Raw genomic sequence first — 20,008 nt, 5'->3', positions numbered from 1 at the left:
TCATTTCTCTCAATAAAGAATGAATAATTGGTATTTGTTAGTTTCATGAGAGACTGGCGCAACGTTAGACTATTGCTGGTTAATTCGGCAGACTCGTCAGGGGATGGAGCTCGGTGGAGCGTGTCCTTTCTTACGTAGGTAGATCAGTTTCTTGTATTTGGCATCTCTCTTAGAAAAAGGCTTGCCTGTGCACAAAGTGCTCTCTTACTAGTATAGAGGCCGGACGAGGAAAAGGGGTGTGTGCGCTTGTAGCCACCCTGCATCTCTACATCTCAGAACCTGTGGATTGCAAGTCATCAAAATCCAATTGAGGTGCTCGTAAAATTTACATAAGATTTGAGTTTCGCCGGGAGACATGTATTTTCGCATGCAAAATAAATCAGGCTCGCACATGAGAGGTTGTTGGAGTATTAAAATATAGAAATAGATGAACGTTTTCCTCTGCAAAGAGTTAATGCTTTTAGATGTGATCGGTGGCACAACTCATTGTGGTATTAAGAGCGACTCTATAGTTATGCTACCTCAGTGTCAGCGTGGAATCACTTACGGAATTTGTTTCCTATTTTAAGGAACTTCTTTTTCCTAAGAAAACAATTGGAAAAATTGAAAAACATTTTCTTCATAATAAACACCCGAAATCTGCATGATTCTGGGATGCACTTGATAAGAAGGCCTATTATGGATTCTTGAAAATATTATGTGAAAGCTGGTTGCTCATAATCATGATGACGAAGCAAATGCCCTTTATACGGTAAGCAGAGAACAATGGATTGCCAGTTGAATCAAAGACCTATGTGGATCGTGCATCGTAGATTGTCAAAAAAGAAAGATGCAGCTGTGAAGAAGGAGAAGAAGCGGGAGGCACTGATGAGAAAATGGCTTTAAAGAGGAGAAAGCTAAAGAAACTTCGCCTAAGAATTGTGAAGAAACCTAAAAGCATTTTGATCCCTCTGGAATCTGATGATTTTGAGGGAGTTTTTCTTTTTCAAGTGGTATGCTGTAAGGTTTTTGTCCCTTAATTTGGTATAACTTGAAAATATCAGATATAGATTTTTTGGTTCACAACAATTCATGCTCCCTTAAAGAATTGGAGATTTGTAGGTTTGACCGACAATTGACTATCCCAAGCTACCATCTTCAAAATTAATAACCACGCGCAGTTCGACATCAAGTACCCCAGGTGTATGACCATAATTATGGAGAAAAATAACACAATATACCACAATCTGGAAAGACCATAACTAAGGCGCAATCAACCATTTCACACCCCAATCACCATCTCGCTCAAATTCTGCTATAAGTCCTAAACAGAACCTCACCATGTGTGCATTTAACCGACAAATCACAACCCTTAGTAGCATGGAAAAGTAACACATAGAACATAGTAGATACGAATAAAATCAATTCTAACCGAATGACACATCCCTCAACAATAGCAGTTCGGGGTCAACAAATCTGATCCGATGTAGAATACACATCCTCATTCGGCCTATCAATGAACCCCCAAATCAACTACGATCATCCACAAATAGTTAAATAACCCTCCGAATACCATCTTCTGACTAGCTTTGGCCAATTTCACAGTCCACAACCAGACAATTTGCTCCTGAGAACTCCGAGTCTCCAAATCCATAGAACACACGAATCACCATATCTTGTCCCAACCGTCCGAATGTCTAACACCTCTCTCATACACGATCATCCCACGAGGAATACTTCTATAATTCTTACGTGCCACATAAAAAAAATTTGAATATCAGCAATCGATCAACCAGGCGAGTATCGCAATACCAATAAAGCATCCGTAAGTCAAAATACAATGCGCATTCCGAGATGGGCACTCTTCTCAGGCAAGACCAAGTAGTTATAGCATTCATCTAAACATCATAAACCGTCCATGTTGTCTAAGAATTCAAGACCTTCCCTTCAAAACTGACCTTGCACATAATAATCTCAATCCTACACAACACACCACATCTATCATGACATCATATTAAAAGCAATAGAATCTCACGATCAACTTTGAATCGCTAGCAGAATACATACCCGATCAGTTAGAAACCTTATATTTGATATCATACAAGAGAAAATCCCAATACGCAACACGTTCCTTACGCCAATAGGAAATATCTATCTAAAACCGTGGTAGAAATTATCGAGAACTCTTTGGAATTCATTTGCACATAACCAAGCTATGTTATCAGATTTTGATTGGTATTCCAGGATTTTGGATAGGTTCATTTAGTTGAATGGAACTTATCGATAAAGTTTGGTTGAAACCCGGAATATTTAGGCATGATTTGTACGTGTTTGACGAAGTTGGAAATTTTGAAAGTTAAGAGAAGGATTTTGATCTTCGATTCTCGGTTTCTATGTAATTTATGGTGTTTTGAGCATTTTGATAAGTTTGGAAGGTATTAGGGCTTGTTGGTATGATTGGAGGGGGGACCCAAGGGGCTCGGATATATTTCAGAATGGAGTCAAACCATTTTAGGATATTTTGGTGTTGCTAGTGCTGGTGTGTCGTACATGCGGTGCTTATTGCGTAGGTGCAAGGTCCCAGAAGCGATGCTTCTCGCGCACCAACGAGTATCACATTTGCGGAGATATGGGCACATCTACGAAGATTGGTTGGGCAAGCACAGCCGCACCTGTGGAGATGTCTGTCGCACATGCAGTCCGCATTTGCGATAGATGGACTATAGATGCGAGGTTAGTCTAGGGGCTGGAGTTTCTCAAAAGCGAGCATGGGATCATAGAAGCGATGTCGCAGAAGCGGGATTATGGGCTGTAGATGCTAAATACCTCACAACATTTTTATATTTTGGGGATTAACTCATATTTTACTATTTTGAGTTTTGGAGCTCGGGAAGATGCGGTTTTGAAAGGAATTTTCACTACTACTTTGAGGGTAAGTAATTTCTACTTGATTTTGATTATATATATCTTATTTTCCCATGGATTTATGCTTTTTAATCATCGAATTTTGAAGAGAGATTTGGGGATTTTTCCTGCAATTTAAGAGTGTAATTTAGAGATTTGAGGATCGATTTGGATACGGTTTTAGAATCTAATCACATATTTAAACTCGTGGGATTATGGTTGTCGGGATATACCCATGGACTTGGGTTTTGACAATGTGGGTCAAGGTTGACTTTTGTTGACTTTTAGGAATTTAATTAAAAATTAAAGTTTTCTTGTTTGGAATTAATTCCTATAGCTTTGTTTGACGTTATTGAGTTGTATTTGACTAGATTCGAGTAGTTTGAATGTTGATTTGAGAGGAAAATTTATTTTGGAAGGTTGAAGTACCGGGTGGAGGTAAGTCTCTTGTCTATCCTTGTAAGAGAAAATTCTTTCCGTAGGTAATCCATTTACTACTTCTTTCTTGATTTAGAAGGCACCTATATGTGAGGTTACGAGCGTATATACATAGCTAGGTGATGACCATATCATATAGAGTTTAGTTTATGATTATGTCTTGTTTGGACTATGTGAACTTATTATCTATGTTTCATTGATTCTATAATTACGTGATAACTCGAAATTGTAGCTTAGAATCATGCTTAAGGTTATGAATTATTGAATTTAGGCATAGATAATTATTTTGCCATATTGAGCTTCCTTGTTAAGGTGAAGTTAATTGCTTTATAATTTGGTGGTTACATGACTTAAATTATTCATGTTAAATATTATAGAAAGACCGTTAGAGTGTGAAATTCCTTATTGAATTATTCAAATAATTTTAAATACATGATTAGGCATAGCCATTTTTTAGCTAGATGGATTTTTATTTGCATTTCTATTGTTATGATCTGTTTCCTCTTAGTTATAGTTTTTCGTACATATATTCATGAGTTGGAGAGTTAGATAAATTCTTGTACTTAGAAAAAGAAAACTATCAATCAAACTAGAATGTAAAGGCAAAGAATTAGATTATTAAATAGCAAAGAACTATACTAAAAATATAAATAACTAATATGTGCCATAAAATTTTAGAAACTTTATATAAAAATATACATTTATATCTATCGGTGTAATAATAAATTTAAATAACTACTTTTATAGTCGGTTTGGTTTGGTTTTTTTCGATTATTTTTTTAGTAAAACCAAAACCAAAACAAATTTGATCGGTTTTTAAAATCCAAATTCAAAACCAAACCAAACCTAAGAAGTATCAGTTTTTTTGGTCGGCTTGGTTTGGTTTTTCGGATTTTTATGAACACCCCTATATTATAAAAAGTTAGAGAATTTTAGCACCAAGGATATTGTGAGCGAATATTGATTTTTGATCATGTAGTGGTTGGAACGGGTTGCACATTGCAACTGTATTATGAGTGAATCAGATTGCACGTTGCAATGATATTATGATTGAATCGGATTGCACACTGCAATAGTATTATTAGTGGATCGGGTTGTACGCCGTAACGGCTCTTGAGTATGGATCGCTCTTTCCGAAGTCAGGTGATTATCCATGCTACCTTGAGCCCTTTGAGTGCATGCATCCAGATTGATGCACTTTTTGATACTTGGCCAATGTCGAATATATTGATTGTACAATAAGGTTTGGTATTTGATTATGAGCATGTATTGGTAATCTAAACTCATGTAGTGGCTCTTGTATATGTATGAATATTGACCGATTCACAATATGTTTATGAAAAAATTGAGATAACTGATACTGTATCCTATCTCTTGTCTAAAAAACATGCTAAATTTCAGATTTACTGTTTTCCTACTAGTGGACTTGATTTATGCTATCATGTTTTACTCCATGCTCTAATTATGTTTCATATGTTTATTGAGCTATTAGCAAGTGTCAATATTGACCCTTTGCTACTACTTCTTCAAGGCTAGACTTGATACTTATAGAGTATCGTAATTTTGTACTCATACTATAATTTCGCATATATTTGTGCAGGTTCTGAGGCTGGTGTTAGCAGAACTCTTTGAACTGAGTAGGAGTGTTTATTTGGAGACTTCGTGGTGAGCTGTCTTACTTGATCCAATCCGCAGCACATGGAGTTCCCCTTCCCTACTCATTTACATCTGTGTATGTATTTCATTTTTGGATAGATGTAATATTTTCTTGAGATTATATACTCTTGTTATATGCTCGTAATGATGACGTGACACCAAGGATTTGGAAGAGATTGTAAGACAGTTGTAGTGTGTTTAGAACCTGTCTAGGATTCATGTACTTTTGATATTAAGTTATGACTTATTCCGCCTTGCTATTTATATCATGAATCAGTTAATAACTTAGTAATTGAATTATATTATTGTTGTTGTTGAGTGTTAGCTTGCTTAGTGAGCAGGTTAGACTCCTTCACGGCCTTTGGTGGGATTTAGACCGTGACAAGTTAGTATCAGAGCTCTAGGTTTTAAGGGTCTCACCAGTCATGAGTAGGCCTAGTAGAGTCTTGTAGATCCATATAGAGACGTCAGTATCTATCTGCGAGAGGCTATAGATCTTTAGAAAACTTTCCATTTCTTGATTAAGTGTCGTGCGTTGATTATTGTGTGAGATTCATTTACTCTCTCATATATGGTAAGAACACGCGCTTCAGCGGAGGCAGACGACAGAGAGGCAATACCACCGGTCGTTGTATTGAGGGGCATAGTCTAATGTATGGCAAAGGCTTCCACGAGGGGGGCACAATGGAAGCCAGGGGCAGAGAACCCGCCAAAGCCTAGGAGCATACTAGGACAATATCAATGGATTCACCTATGGATCAGGTAAAGTATTAGTTTATTAATGATCTTGTTGAGGCTCTAGTGCCAGCTCAACACCTAAATGGTTTTGTTACTGCACTGGTATTTTAGGAGACAATGGCCAAAACGGTCAACTTTATTGATGCTTTGACTCAGGAAGGAGTGGTTCCAGTGGGCCCATTCACATCTTAAGTTGGAGTTCAGAACTCTGATACTCATGCTCCAGAGCACCCTATTATAGCATCTAGCCCTATGGTTATGCGTACTATGTCTTCTAATGAGCAGAAGAGGATGGAGAGTTTACAAAGGTTATATACTCCATAATTTAAGAGTTACATCACTCAACACTCCAGTTACATCACTCAATGCTCTTATAGTGAACTCGTACCATGCTCCATCAATTTAGGGTTCTTCCAGTAGGTCTTCAGGCCATTAGGGGCAGATTCAAGTTCAGCATCCACAATCAACTAGTGGTTGTTATGATTGTGGAGAGCTAGGCCACATGAAGAGGCATTTGCCTTAGGCTTGTTAGGGGCGCAACTCCACAAATTTTGATTTTCGTACTAGCTACTCCATCCCCGTAGATCCAAGGTAGTGGCCCTAGATGCAGTAATTAATGGTATGATTTCAGTATGTCATAGATATGCTTCTATGTTGTTTGATCTGGGGTCTACCTATTTATATATGTCATCATATTTTTCTCCTTATATGGATATGACTCGTAGTTCTCTTAATATTCATGTTAATGTATCTACACCTATTGGTGATTCTATTGCGGTGGATCGTGTATATCGGTCTTGTGTGGTTACCATTAAGGGTTATGAAACTAGGATTGGTCTTTTGTTGCTTAATATGATCGACTTTGAGGTAATTTTGGGTATAGATTGTCTATCTTCATACCAGATTCTTGATTATCACTCTAAGACCATGTCATTAGGGTTGCCAAGGTTGGAAAAAAGGTGTTCTCTTGGTCATACCCCTAGTAGGGTGATTTCTAAAGGCTCAACAGATTATTGAGAAAGGTTGTTTAGCGTATCTGGCCGTTGTTAGAGATACAAGTGTTGAGACTCCTACTGTTGATTCAGCCCCAGTAGTGAGGTATTTTCTAGATGTATCTCCTGCGGACCTACCAATTATACCACCCGATGAAGATATTGATTTTGGTATTGACTCGATGCATGGTACCCAGCCCATATCTATTTCACAGTACTATCTGGTTCCAGTCGAGGTGAAGGAATTGAAGGAGCAATAATATAAGTTGTTGGATAAGGGATTTATCATGCCAAGTATTTCTCATTGGGATGCATCGTCGTTATTTGTGGAGAATAAGGATAGCTTTTTGAGTTTGTGTGTTGATTATAGGCAGTTTAACATAGTCACTATCAAGAAAAAGCAACCATTACCTCACATTGATGATTTTATTTGACCAACTTTTAGGTGTGAGGGTATTCTCATTGATTGATTTGAGATCGGGTTATCACTAGTTGAAGATTAAGGCTTCACACATCTAATACAACTTTTAGGACTCGATATGGATATTATAAGTTTTTGGTGATGTCTTTCGGTTTGACTAATGCTATGGTAGCTTTCAGTATCTGATGAATAGTGTGTTCCAGCCTTATTTGGATTCATTTGTTATTGTATAAATTGATGATATCTTGTTACATTCTCTTAGTAAAGAGGAGCACGAGTAGCATTTGAGGATTGTGCTTCAAATTTTGAGGGAGAAGAAGTTTTATACTAAGTTTTCCAAGGGCGAGTTTTGGTTGGACTCAATGGTATTCTTAGGCCACGTGGTGTCCAGTAATGGTATCAAGGTCGAGCTAAGAAAGATTGAGGCCATTCAGGGTTGGCCTAGACCTTCTATAACTAAAGAGATCATGAGTTTCTTGTGTTTGGCTGGCTACGATCATCGCTTTGTGGAAGGGTTCTCATCTATTGTAGCTCTATTGACTAATTTGATTTAGAAGGATGCTCGGTTCAGATGGTCTGATGAGTGTGAAGAGACTTTCAGAAGCTCAAGACTGCTTACAACTCCAGTTTTGGTATTGCCCTCAGGATTGTGGATGCATAATATCTATTGTGATGCTTCATGTGTTAGCCTTGGTTGTGTGTTGATGCATGACAATAAGGGAATTGCATATGCATCGCGTCTGCTGAAGCCACATGAGAAGAATTATCTGGTTCATTATTTGGAGTTAGTAGCTATTATGCATGCACTCAAAATTTGGAGGCATTACTTGTCTGGTGTATCCTGTGAGATTTACACTAATTATAGAAGTCTTCAACACTTGTTCAAGCAAAAGGATTATTATTTGATGCAACATATATGATTGGAGTTGTTGAAAGATTATGATATTACTATCTTATATCATCTGGGAAAGAGAATGTGGTAACAAATACTTTGAGTAGGAAGGCGGAAAGTATGGGAAGTTTGGCATTTATTCCAGCTGTCAAGAGGCCTTTGGCTATAGATGTTCAAGGCTTGGCCAATAGATTAGTGAGACTGGATATTTCAGAGCCTAGTAGAGTTTTTGCTTGTGTTATTACGCAGTCGTCTTAGTTTAAGCGCATTAAGGCTCGTTGGGTATGATGATCCCCATTTGCTTGTCCTTAAAGACATGGTGTTGTATGGCAGTGCTACGAAGGGTGTCATTGGTAATGATGGTTTATTGAGACTTCAAGATCAGCTTTGTGTTTCTAATGTGGATGGTTTGAGGGAGTTGATTCTTGATAAGGGTCATAGTTCGCAATATTCTATTTATCCAGGTTCTACGACAATGTATTATGATTTAAAGCAGCATTATTAGTGGCAGAGGATGAAGAAAGACAATATTGGAAATGTTTCGCAGTATTTGAATTGTCAGCAGGTCAAGTATGAGCATTAGAAACTAGGTGTTTTGCTTCAGAGGTTAGATATGTCTGAGTGGAAATGAGAGCGTATTGCTATGGAACATTGTGGTAGGATTTCTATGAACCTTGAGGAAGTTAGATATTTTTGGGCCATTGTGGACAAATTGACCAAGTATGTGCATTTTATTCTGGACATAACTTCTTACACTTATTAGAAGTTGACTCAGATCTACATCAGAGAGATTATCCGTATGCATAGCGTGCCTATTTATATCATATCGAAACAAGGCACGTAGTTCACATCGTACTTTTTGGAGAGCTGCAAGTGGAGCTTAGTACTTAATTTCACCCGCAGATAGATGGGCAGTCCGAGTGGACTATTCAGATCCTTGAGGATATGTTGAGAGTCGATGTTAGTGATTTCAGAGGATAATGGTATTAGTTTCTACCATTAGTGGAGTTTGATTACAACAATATCTACAGTCTAGAATTCAAATGGCTCCGTATGAGGCCTTATATAGGAGGCAGTGTCATTCTCCAGATGGTTAGTTTAAGCTTGACGAGGCTAGGTTGTTGGGCACAAATTTGGTTCGTGATGATTTGGAAAGGGTGAAGTTGCTTCAAGATCAACTTCATATAGCAAGTCCAGGCAGAAGAGTTATGCTGATAGGAAGATTCGTGATGTGGCTTTTATAGTGGGTGAGAAACTTCTTCTTCAAGTTGCATCTATGAAAGGCACGATGAGATTTGGGAAAAAAGGGCAAGTTGAACCCTCAACATATTGGTCCATTTGAAGTTTTAGAGATAGTTGGTGAGGTGGATTAGATGCTTGTTTTACCATCCAACTTGTTGGGAGTTTATCTAGTATTCCATATTTTCATGCTTCATAAGTATCATAAAGATACGTCACATGTGTTAGATTCCAATTCAGTGCAGTTGGATGCGAATCTCACTTATGAAGAAGAGTTGGTGATCATCTTGTATAAGCAAGTTCAGAAGTTGAGATCAAAAGAGATTGCATCAGTAAAGGTTTAGTGGAGAGGTCAGTCGGTCAAGAAAGCAACTTAGGAGACCGAGCATGATTTGCGGAGAAGATAACCTCATTTTTTGGCATTCCAGGTATGATTCTTAACTTATTTGAGGATGAAGTTTGTTTAAGAGGGAGAGAATATAATGACTCAGTCGGTCATTTTGTATATTTGAGCCTCGTTTCTCTATTTAATACTTCTCATATGTTTATTTGTTGTTTTGTGCCATGGGGGGGGGGTGGTTTGATTAGTTCCCGGAAGGTTTGAGAGTGAATTGGAACAGTTAGTTTCATTCTGGAAAGTTTAAGTTGCTAAAGTTATCCAAGGCTTGAATTTTGAGTAAACGACCTTAAATTAATGATTTGATTATTCTAATAAGTTTGTATGATAATTTAGGATTGGGGAATATGTTCGAATTTGAATTTGGAGGTTCCTAAAAGGTTTTGGCTTTATTTGCCGAAAGTAGGCAATTTGAAGAATGAGATAGTTTGTATGTTTGACCGATAGTTGAATTTAATGTTATCAAATTTCAATTGATGTTTAGGGAATTTGTATATTTGGTTAAATGAAACTTGTATATAAAATTTGATTGAAATCCAGAATGTATAGGCTTAACTCAGACGCGATTTGCGAAGTTAGAAAGTTAAGAGAAAAAATTTAATCTTTGATTCTTGGTTTCAATGTTATTTGTGGCATTTTGAGAATTTGGATAAAATATTTGGACTTGTTGGTATGATTGGAGGGGGGACCGAGGGGCTCGGCTATGTTTTGGGATAGTGTCAAGCCATTTTAGAATGTTTTGGTATTGCTGGTGCTAGTGTGTTGCACCTGCGGTGCTTATTTCGCAAGTAAGATACCACAGAAATGATACTTCCAGCATACTTTCAAGGATTGTATTTGCTGAAATGTGGGTGCATCTGCGAAGATTGGCTGGGCAAGTGGGGCTGCACCTACGAAGGTGTCTGTCGCACCTGCAGTACCGCATCTGCGGAAGATAGACCGCTAATGCGAGGATGGTCTAGCGAGATTATAGGCCGCATATGCGAAATGCCTAACAACATTGTTATATTTCGATGGTTAGTTTAAATTTTATTATTTTGAGTTTTAGAGCTTGGGAAGAGGCGATTTTAGAAGGAATTTTCACTACTTGAGGGTAAGTGATCTTTACTTGATTTTGTTTTATATATCTTAAATTCCCATGGATTTATATACTTTAATCATGGAATTTTGAAGAGAAATTTTAGGGGTTTTGTCTACAATTTAAGAGAATGTTATTTGGGAATTTGAGGGTCGATTTAGACCCAATTTTGGAATCAAATCACATATTTGGACTCTTTGAGATTATTAGTAGTCGATATCTACCCCTTGAATCTAATTTTAGCCATGTGGGTTCGGGTTGACTTTTGGGGATATGATTAAAGATTGAAGCTTTCTTGTTTGACATTGATTCCTATAGTGGATTGGGTTTCACGCTACAACGGTGCTTGGATATGGATCCTTCCCTCTAGAGTTATGTGATTACTCATGTTACTTTAGGCCCTTTGAGCACATCACCCAGATTGGTGCTAGTTTTGGACACTTGGCCAGTGTTGGTGATCACGTCCAACTCTAGTCCTAAAAATAATAAGCGGTCGCTATAAATATAATCCGGTCTAAGAGTCCGGAGTCGAATCTCATAGAGAACTAAGTTTTAGCTACAGTTGTTCACTATCACTAAGAAGACAAACTCGACCAATTCCTAAGTTATAAATGTTATGATTCTTATATCTAATTATCTAACAAATTAAAGTAGTAGATTAACAATTAGAAATACTACTGGTTGAAGAAAAGATTAAGGAAGTCTAGAGTTATAATTTCCCTAATTGTCGGAATCCTAACCGCTATGTCTTCTATAATTATGCCTAATTATTCTCTACTGATCGTGAGTAGTTTGGGTGTCGTAGATCTCTCTCGAGCAACTACCATAATGTACTAGACACATTCTCTCGAAATACGCTTGCTGGCACCAAGTTACCGCGCTCTACGATTGCATTAAGGTTTCGTTATCTTTAATCCGAACCTCCATATTAATCTCTCACATACGTTAGGAGTGATGTTTCTCAACAACTACCTAAATATATACCCTCTCTCAATAAATACACACTAAATAGACACATTCAATTAATGATCATTTAATCAAAAACATTAAACACGTAGTTGAACAAGTAGAGCAATACAACCGTTCAATTATATAAAAACATAACAAAAATTTATCCTACAAAAGTTTCCATCAAAATCCTAGATAACAAATTAGCTCATAGTAGTATGTAAAACTACAATACTAAAATTAATAACCAATAATGGAAATAGGAAGAAGAAAGTAAAAAAATCGTAGAAGAATTCTCCGTGTTTCTCCTAGCGTGTTCTTTCCTCCAAAGGTTTAATCCCCTCACAAAAACATCCCACACTCTTGGACATGTTTAGGGAGTATTTATAGTCAAGGGTTGAAGTCCTTGAGTCCAAATCTAGGTCAGAGTCTTTTAATTCGCGAACTTTTGACCATCGGGATATAGACCTCGCGAGTCCAGGCTTATAGGGAGGCTAACCTGGCTACAGAGCTATCTACGCTTGGTCTGTAGCATGGTCAAGATGGCTATAGATCTGGCTATGCTTGTCCTGTAGCTAGGCTTGGGTACTTTGTGTTTGTGTGCTCTGTTCTTGCATTTTCGTCCTCTTTTCGTGCAACTTTCATTTGACTTTTTCTTTTGATGCTCCTACACATAAAGCAACATAATTTAGCTCAAAGGTCGTACAATTAATCAATAAACCAACAAAATATAAGGCGAGTAATGTATTAAAAGTATATCATTTTGGCCAATCATCAGTTGGATATATAAATTGTACAGTGAGGTTTAGTTTTGGATCATGAGCATGCATTGATAGCCTAGACTCCATGCTCTAATTATGTTTCATATGTTTATTAAGCTATTAGTACGTGTCAGTGTCGACCCTTCGCCACTACTTCTTCGAGGCTAGACTTGATACTTACTGAGTACCGTGGTTTTGTACTCATACTATACTTCTACATATTTTTGTGCTGGTTCTGAGGCTGATGTTAGCGGTACTCTTTGAGCTGAGTAGGAGTGTTATTTGGAGGTTTTTGTGGTGAGCCGCCTTACCGGATCCGACAGCACATGGAGTTCCCATTTCCTACTTATTTACATCTATCTATATATTTTTATGTCACGCCCAAACCTCGGGAGGCGCGACCGATACTCAATCGAGTGAACCCAACTGAGCAAGCCTTTTTGGACACCTTCTACCCAACTCCCTATGATCAAGAAACCATGCTTTCCTTTAATTAGATAGTAGGAAAGATCGTACATATAACATTGGTAGTTCATTTTATATTACAACCCTTAAACATAGTTATGTTCCCAAAATTCATACAGTTATAGTTTTAGAAGAATAAGAGTTTAGAATTGCAACATAGTCTAGTGACCCATCCAATGCCCGTACATAACCCACACAAACGTCTACGGAACCTCTAAATACACAAGAGACAGTTATGATAATGCCGGCGACAAGGCCCCCGGATATACCTCAAAAAGTGGTCATTTATAACAAAAGATTATACTACATAACCCCTAGAAGAAAATGGGCTCACCAAGATTACTGAGAGAAGGATGATCCACTATCTGCGATCGGCATTGTCTGCTATAGAACCACCTACATCCATTCAAAGATGTAGCACCCCCGGCAAAAGGGACGTTAGTACTATGGAATAGTACTAGTATGTATAACTAAACACCATCTTATTACAAAGAACAACCATACAAGAATAGAGAAATCATAAGGACTAACAAAAGCTTCAAACAATCACCACATCATCAAATAAGAGAGTTCGCACAACTTTTACATAATTTCCATAATTTTAGGTTGGGACATTTCATACTGTTGCATCACCATTCACAATACCACCGCTTTCTTGCGCGGAGTCCGATCATGGCCCGATCGGCTAGGTTGCCTCATTTGAGACATGTACCTCAGTCACAATTTCATTCTCACCTTTTGGTTTCAATATCAGCACAATACCACTATGTTTGCGACATGGCATCCGATCACGGCCCGATCGGCTAGGCCGTCTTACCAAGACGTTTTTCCTTTTCCATCAATCATCTCATTTCAATCTTTATTTCACATAAATTAGTTCGTCGGCACTTGGGGCCACAATTATCACATCATACTTGGCACTAGGCCGCATTTCATAACTCATATTTCACATCACTTTCATTTTCAACATTAAACTTGCAATTTAAGATAATGGGCACATACAAGAGCAATCAAGTTGTAAGCATAGAGAGGTATTCACATGGTTCGGCATAATAATCACAATTTAAACTTGACTTGAAATCTAGGCATTTTAGTATATAGTTCACATTCTTCACATATCCTCAATTTACCAAGAATAGCATATTGAACACATTGATACACACCTTTCACATATAATATTGCAACACCAATCCTTTGAAATAACAAGTACTACATCAATCAAATTTTGGACTTACAATATTTGCATGGACACCGTGGGAGTTCAATTTCTAAGAAGAGGGGGTTTTAGCCATACATACCTCAATAGAGCTTTCCTTAAATTCTTACAATAATTCCGGAACTCCTAGCAACTTCGATCTATTTCATGAGAATTACAAGTTGAACCAAGAATTAGAGGGATAATCAAGATTCTAGCTCATTTGGGCACATTATCAAGCACTAAATGTGCATTATGATTCTAGGACCTTTTTTGGTGAGAGATTCTATCCTACACCCCATTTGTTACATTTTTAGCTCACAATCTCCCCATACCCTTTTATAAAACATGCATGCAAGATAATCAATCCTTATACCCATGATCCCACTTGTTAATTACTCATTCTAGTAGGAATTTCAAAATCAAGGATTAGGGCACAAGTTCTTACCTCTTAGGATGAAGGATTAGCAACCTTTTTTGATAATATTCAAATATTTGGGCAAGGATTGAGTAGAGACTTGGTGAGGTTTACTTTCTCCCTCTAGAACTCTTTCTCTCGCTCTAAATGTAGTACAAAATGGCACAAGAGAGTCTAATGGGGTGTTTTTAACGGAATGGCGTCGAGTTTTAAAAGTTAGAAAATAGGAGCCCCGACTCAATCTACGGTCGCATATGCGACTGCATAACTGATATGCGGCCCACAAAAGGGACCGCAAAGTAGCCCTCAATATTTGAATATTCTGCCCGGGTATGCGACCGATATGCGGTCCGCATACTTGTTCTACGGTAGCATAATGCACCGCAAAACTGCCTTATGCAAAAATCACAAGGAGGTTATGCAACGACTATGCGGCCCGCATATTAATTATGCGATCACATAATTGGCCGCATAGTTATCCTCAAATTAGCCAACATTCTGCCTCACTCTGCAGCAGTTATGCGGCCCACATTGCTATTATGCAGCCGCATAATGGGCCACAGAAATGCGCCCTTCTAAAAAACATTTTTCCTTAACTTTTTAATGCACAGATCAATCCAAAAGGTTCGAGCTGTGGTGAGCTTTTATAAATTTCTAACACATATTCTTGACTTGGCACTGCGAGATTTTGGGATTTTGAGTAAAACTTTTACAGGGACTTACATCATCTCCCACTTAAGATCATTCATCCTCTAATGAGGAACAAGGTTCACTTATCAGCAACTTATGCAATTTCAGTTTCACACCACATACCAACAACCCCCAAATTTGACTAACTCTCTAGATTTCCAAAAGTTTTGCCTAAGTTTCCTTTGTATCTAGGCCTATCCACCTGCCAGAGAGCCCCAGAAACATATCCGAACAACATGTACACAATCTATTGATATGATATAACTCATAACCATACTAACCATGGCCCCATAGGCCATATATTATCAAAACAAAACAGTTTTACATAGACTGATCAGGTGATATAAAGTTCATAGGAACCAAATTCATAGAAGCTATTACATGGCTATACAAACAAATGTGGGCACTTATTTTTCATTTCTTTCTCGGCTTCCGAAGTGGCTTCTTCAACCTGCTGGTTTCGCCATAACACTTTCACGGAGGCAATTTCTTTGTTTCTCAACTTCCGGACTTGCCTGTCAGGAATGGCAACTGGAATTTCTTTATATGACAGTTCTTCATTAACCTCAATAGTTTCAACTGGCACAATAGTGGACAGATCTCCCACTACCTTCTTCAACATAGACACATGGAAGACTGGGTGTACCATTGACATCTCGGGTGGTAGCTCAAGCTTGTATGACACCTGACCGATCCTCTGAATGATTCTATACGGTTCGACATACCTCAGACTCAATTTTCCTTTCTTTCCAAACCGCATGATACCCTTCATGGGGAAATCTTCAAAAATACCCAGTCATCTTCTTTGAACTCTAAATCCCTACGACGAATGTCCGAATAAGACTTTTAGCGACTCTGAGCAGTTTTCAACCTTTCCATAATAATCTTGACTTTCTCCATAGCCTGATGCACAAGGTCCGGCCCTATCAATTCAGCTTCTCCAACCTCAAACCACCAAATGGGAGACCTACATCTCCTACCATACAATGCCTCAAATGGTGCCATCTAGATACTAGCATGGAACTTGTTGTTATAAGCAAACTCTATGAGTGGAAAATAATCATCCCAACTACCTTTGAAATCAAGAACACAAGCACACAACATGTCCTCAAGCGTCTGAATAGTCCACTCCGCTTGCCCGTCGGTCTGAGGGTGGAAAGTTGTACTAAGATTTACCTGCGTACCCAAACCTTGCTGAAATTTATTCTAGAAGTTGGTCGTGAACTGAGCCCCTCGATCTGAAATGATTGAGACTAGAGTGCCATGCAACCTAACTATTTCTTTGATATACAACTAAGCATACTGTTCCGCTGTGTCGGTAGATTTGACTGGCAAAAAGTGTGCTGATTTTGTGAGTCAATCCACGATCACCCAGATTGAGTTGAACTTGCCCGGAGTGCGCGGTAACCCTACCACAAAATCCATATGGAACATTTCCCATTTCCACATTGGAATTTCTATGCTTTGAACCAATCCATCGGGCCTTTGATGTTTGGCCTTCACTTGGTGACAGTTCGAACATTTTGCCACAAAGTCTGCCACATCCCTTTTCATGTTGTTCCACCAATAAACTTCCTTGAGATCATGATACATTTTTGTAGAACCTGGGTGTACGGAATACCTGGAAGTGTGAGCTTCTGCCATGATCCTTTCCCGAAGACCGTCAATATCTGGAACACATAGGCGGCCTTGGTACCGTAGGGTACCATCATCCATGCCAAAGGAAAAAGTTGTGGTCTTGTGTTTATGAATCCCCTCCTTCAGCTGCGCCAACAATGGATCATTGAATTGCTTCTCTTTCACCTTCGCCACAAGCGATGATTCAACCCTATTCTGCACAATTACTCCTCCTTCATTAGAGTCCGCAAGGCGAACTCCCAAACTAGCCAACTGGTGAACCTCCGGGCCAACGACCTTTGATATGCCTTCAAATGAACCAAACTTCCCATTGATTTTCGGCTAAGAGCATCCGCCACAACATTGGCCTTTCCCGGTGATAGAGAATATCGATATCATAGTCCTTGAGTAACTCTAGCCATCTTCTCTGTATCAGATTCAACTCCTTTTGTTTGAAAATATATTGAAGGTTCTTGTGGTCTGTAAATATATCCACATGGACCCCATACAAATAATGTCACCAAATCTTTAGTGCAAACACCACTACCGCAAGCTCTAAGTCATGGGTTGGATAGTTCTTCTCATGATTCTTGAGTTTCCTAGAAGCGTAAGCTATAACCTTTCCGTGTTGCATTAACACACACCCAAGACCGATCCTCGAAGCATCGCAATACACCACAAATCCCTCTGTACCCTTTGGCAGGGGCAATACCGGTGTAGTAGTCAATCTTGATTTCAATTCCTGGAAGCTCCTTTCACAAGCATCAGACCATTGGAACTTAACTGCTTTCTGCGTCAATTTAGTCAATAGAGAGGCAAGAGTAGAAAATCCTTCCACAAATCTTCTGTAGTACCTGGCCAAACCTAAGAAACTATGAATCTCCGTTGGAGTGGTAGGTCTACGCCAATTCTTTACTGCTGCAATCTTTTGAGGATCAACCATAATTCCTTCCCTGAAGAGGACATGACCTAAGAACGTGACAGATTCAAGCCAAAATTCACATTTCAAAAAGTTTGCATACAGTTGGTACTGCTGAAGAGTCTGCAGAACTACCGTGAGATGGCCAACATGGTCCTCTCGACTTTAGGAATACACAAGAATATCGTCAATGAACACTATCACAAAAGAGTATAGAAAAGACTTGAAGACTCGATTCATAAGATCCATGAAAGTTGCCGGGGCATTGGTTAGCCCGAATGACATCATCAAGAATTCAAAGTGCCCATACCGTGTCCTGAAAGATATTTTTGGAATATCCTGCTCCCTTATCTTCAATTGATGATACCCAGACCGTAAGTCAATTTTTGAGAAACACTTAGCACCTTGCAATTGATTAAATAAATCATCTATCCTTGGTAGAGGGTATTTATTTTTGATTGTGACTTTATTGAGTTGCCAGTAGTCAATACACATCCGTAGCGACCTATCTTTCTTCCTTACAAACAAAACCGGTGCACCCCACAGTGACAAACTTGGCCGGATGAAACCCTTTTCTAACAAGTCCTTCAACTGTTCCTTTAGCTCTTTTAATTCTGTTGGTGCCATTCTGTAAGGTGGAATTAATATAGGCTGCATGCCTAACATCACGTCGATCCCAAAATCAATCTACCAGTCTGGTGGGATTCCAGGGAGCTCATCTGGAAAGACATCAGGAAATTCTTTAACAACTGGCATGGACTCAAGGCTAGGCACCTCGGCATCGGTGTCCATAACCCTGACTAAATGATAGATACACCCCTTTTTGATTATCTTTGCGGTCTTAAGGTAAGAAATAAATCGACTTTTCGACACTATATTATCTCCCTTCCATTCAACAACGGGCTCGTTAGGAAATTCAAGCCTCATAGTTCTAGTCCGACAATCAAGTTTGGCAAAACATGAATAAAGCCAATCCATTCCCATTATTACATCAAAATTGACCATCCCCAATTCAATAAGATCGGCTATGGTATCCCTACCACGTATTGTAACAACACAACCTCTATAAACTCGTGCAACCATAATAGACTCACCAATCGGAGTAGACACCGAGAATGGCTCATGAAGCTGATCCGATTCTATCCCAAATTCCATAGCAACAAAAGGGGTAACATAGGACAAGGTAGAACCGGGGTCAATAAGTGCATACACATTATGAGATTGGACAGTCAGAATACCTGTAATTATATCTAGAGAAGCCTGTGCAGTCTGGCGACCACTTATAGCATAGAACCGGTTGGGTCCTCCCGAACTTTGCGCACCACCCCTAGCTGCACCACGCCCCGCGGGTGCTGGATCAACTCGAGTTGGAGAGGGTGCTGAGGATGTAGCAGCTGCTAGACTAGATGGCTGTACTGTGCCCCTATCCGCACCCTAGTGGGATACACAACAATATATCTGAATGTGGCCCCTTATCCCACATCCATAGCATATGGGTAACTCCATGTAGTAAATCCCTGAGTGCATCTTCCCGCACCTGGGCACGGGGACCTTTATTATTGTTGGGATCTCCCTCCTAACCGACCCTGCTAGTGGGCCCCCTGCTACCTTGAATGGTCTTCAAACGACTCCATTGCTGCTGCTGGTTGGGCCCTGATGGTGGTGCACTGGTGGAAGACTGTGCAATAGATTGGGACGGCCCTGATGATCCTCCCCTGAAAGCTGATCTTCCCCCACCTAGTGACTCTCCCATGGTTCCCGTAGACCAGGCCTTGCTGTTACCCTCTTTCTCCATCCTGTTCTTCAGTTTACGGTTTTCTGTAGCCTGAGAAAATGCCACCATCTTCCCATAATTCATGTCAGAGTTCAATGCAATTGTAAAAGCTTCATTAATAGTCAAAGGATTAAGGCCTTGAACAAACCGATGCACCCTGGACTCCATTGTGGGCAACATATGAATAACATACTTGGATAGGTGGGAAAACTCCATGTGGTACTCCCACACACTCCAGCTACCTTGCTTTAGATTCTCAAATTCTGCTGCACAGGCTGCCCTTGTATTAGCAGGCAAGAAATAATCTACAAAGGCATCGACAAACTCGCTCTACCTCGCCAGAGGGCTCCCCTCCTCACAGGAATCTTCCCACAACTCAAACCATGAATAGGCCACCCCTTTCAGATGGTAGGCATCTAATTCTACTCCCTTTGTCTTAGTTGCACGCATAACCCTGAGGGTCTTGTGCATCTCATCAATAAAATCC

General features: G+C 39.2%; 1 protein-coding gene across 1 annotated transcript; it reads right to left on the bottom strand.

Annotated features, from left to right (window-relative positions):
• Positions 1 to 17,345: 17,345 nt before the first annotated feature.
• On the bottom strand, positions 17,346 to 19,689 carry LOC138868558 (uncharacterized). The gene is made up of 3 exons (XM_070146114.1): positions 19,333 to 19,689; positions 18,439 to 19,181; positions 17,346 to 17,910 (listed from the first exon to the last, which is right to left on the bottom strand). Exons 1-3 carry the CDS (start codon positions 19,687 to 19,689, stop codon positions 17,346 to 17,348), a joined length of 1,665 nt encoding a protein of 554 aa, XP_070002215.1.
• Between the last annotated feature and the right edge of the window lie 319 nt (positions 19,690 to 20,008).

Source organism: Nicotiana sylvestris, chromosome 5, assembly GCF_000393655.2.
Source record: "Nicotiana sylvestris chromosome 5, ASM39365v2, whole genome shotgun sequence".
Lineage (NCBI taxonomy): Eukaryota > Viridiplantae > Streptophyta > Magnoliopsida > Solanales > Solanaceae > Nicotiana > Nicotiana sylvestris.
The sequence above is the reverse complement of the archived record's forward strand: the minus strand, read 5'-3'. Positions and strand labels throughout refer to the sequence as shown.

Bases quoted from the DNA above. Each gene is read 5' to 3' on its own strand.
- LOC138868558 (XM_070146114.1), bottom strand. From the start codon at position 19,689: ATGGAGTCCAGGGTGCATCGGTTTGTTCAAGGCCTTAATCCTTTGACT. The intron at 19,182-19,332 runs GTCGGTTAGGAG...GTATCCCACTAG, and splicing joins GCAGGGGGCCCACTAGCAGG to GGTGCGGATAGGGGCACAGT. The intron at 17,911-18,438 runs GTAGATTGATTT...GTATTCCTAAAG, and splicing joins CCTGGAATCCCACCAGACTG to TCGAGAGGACCATGTTGGCC.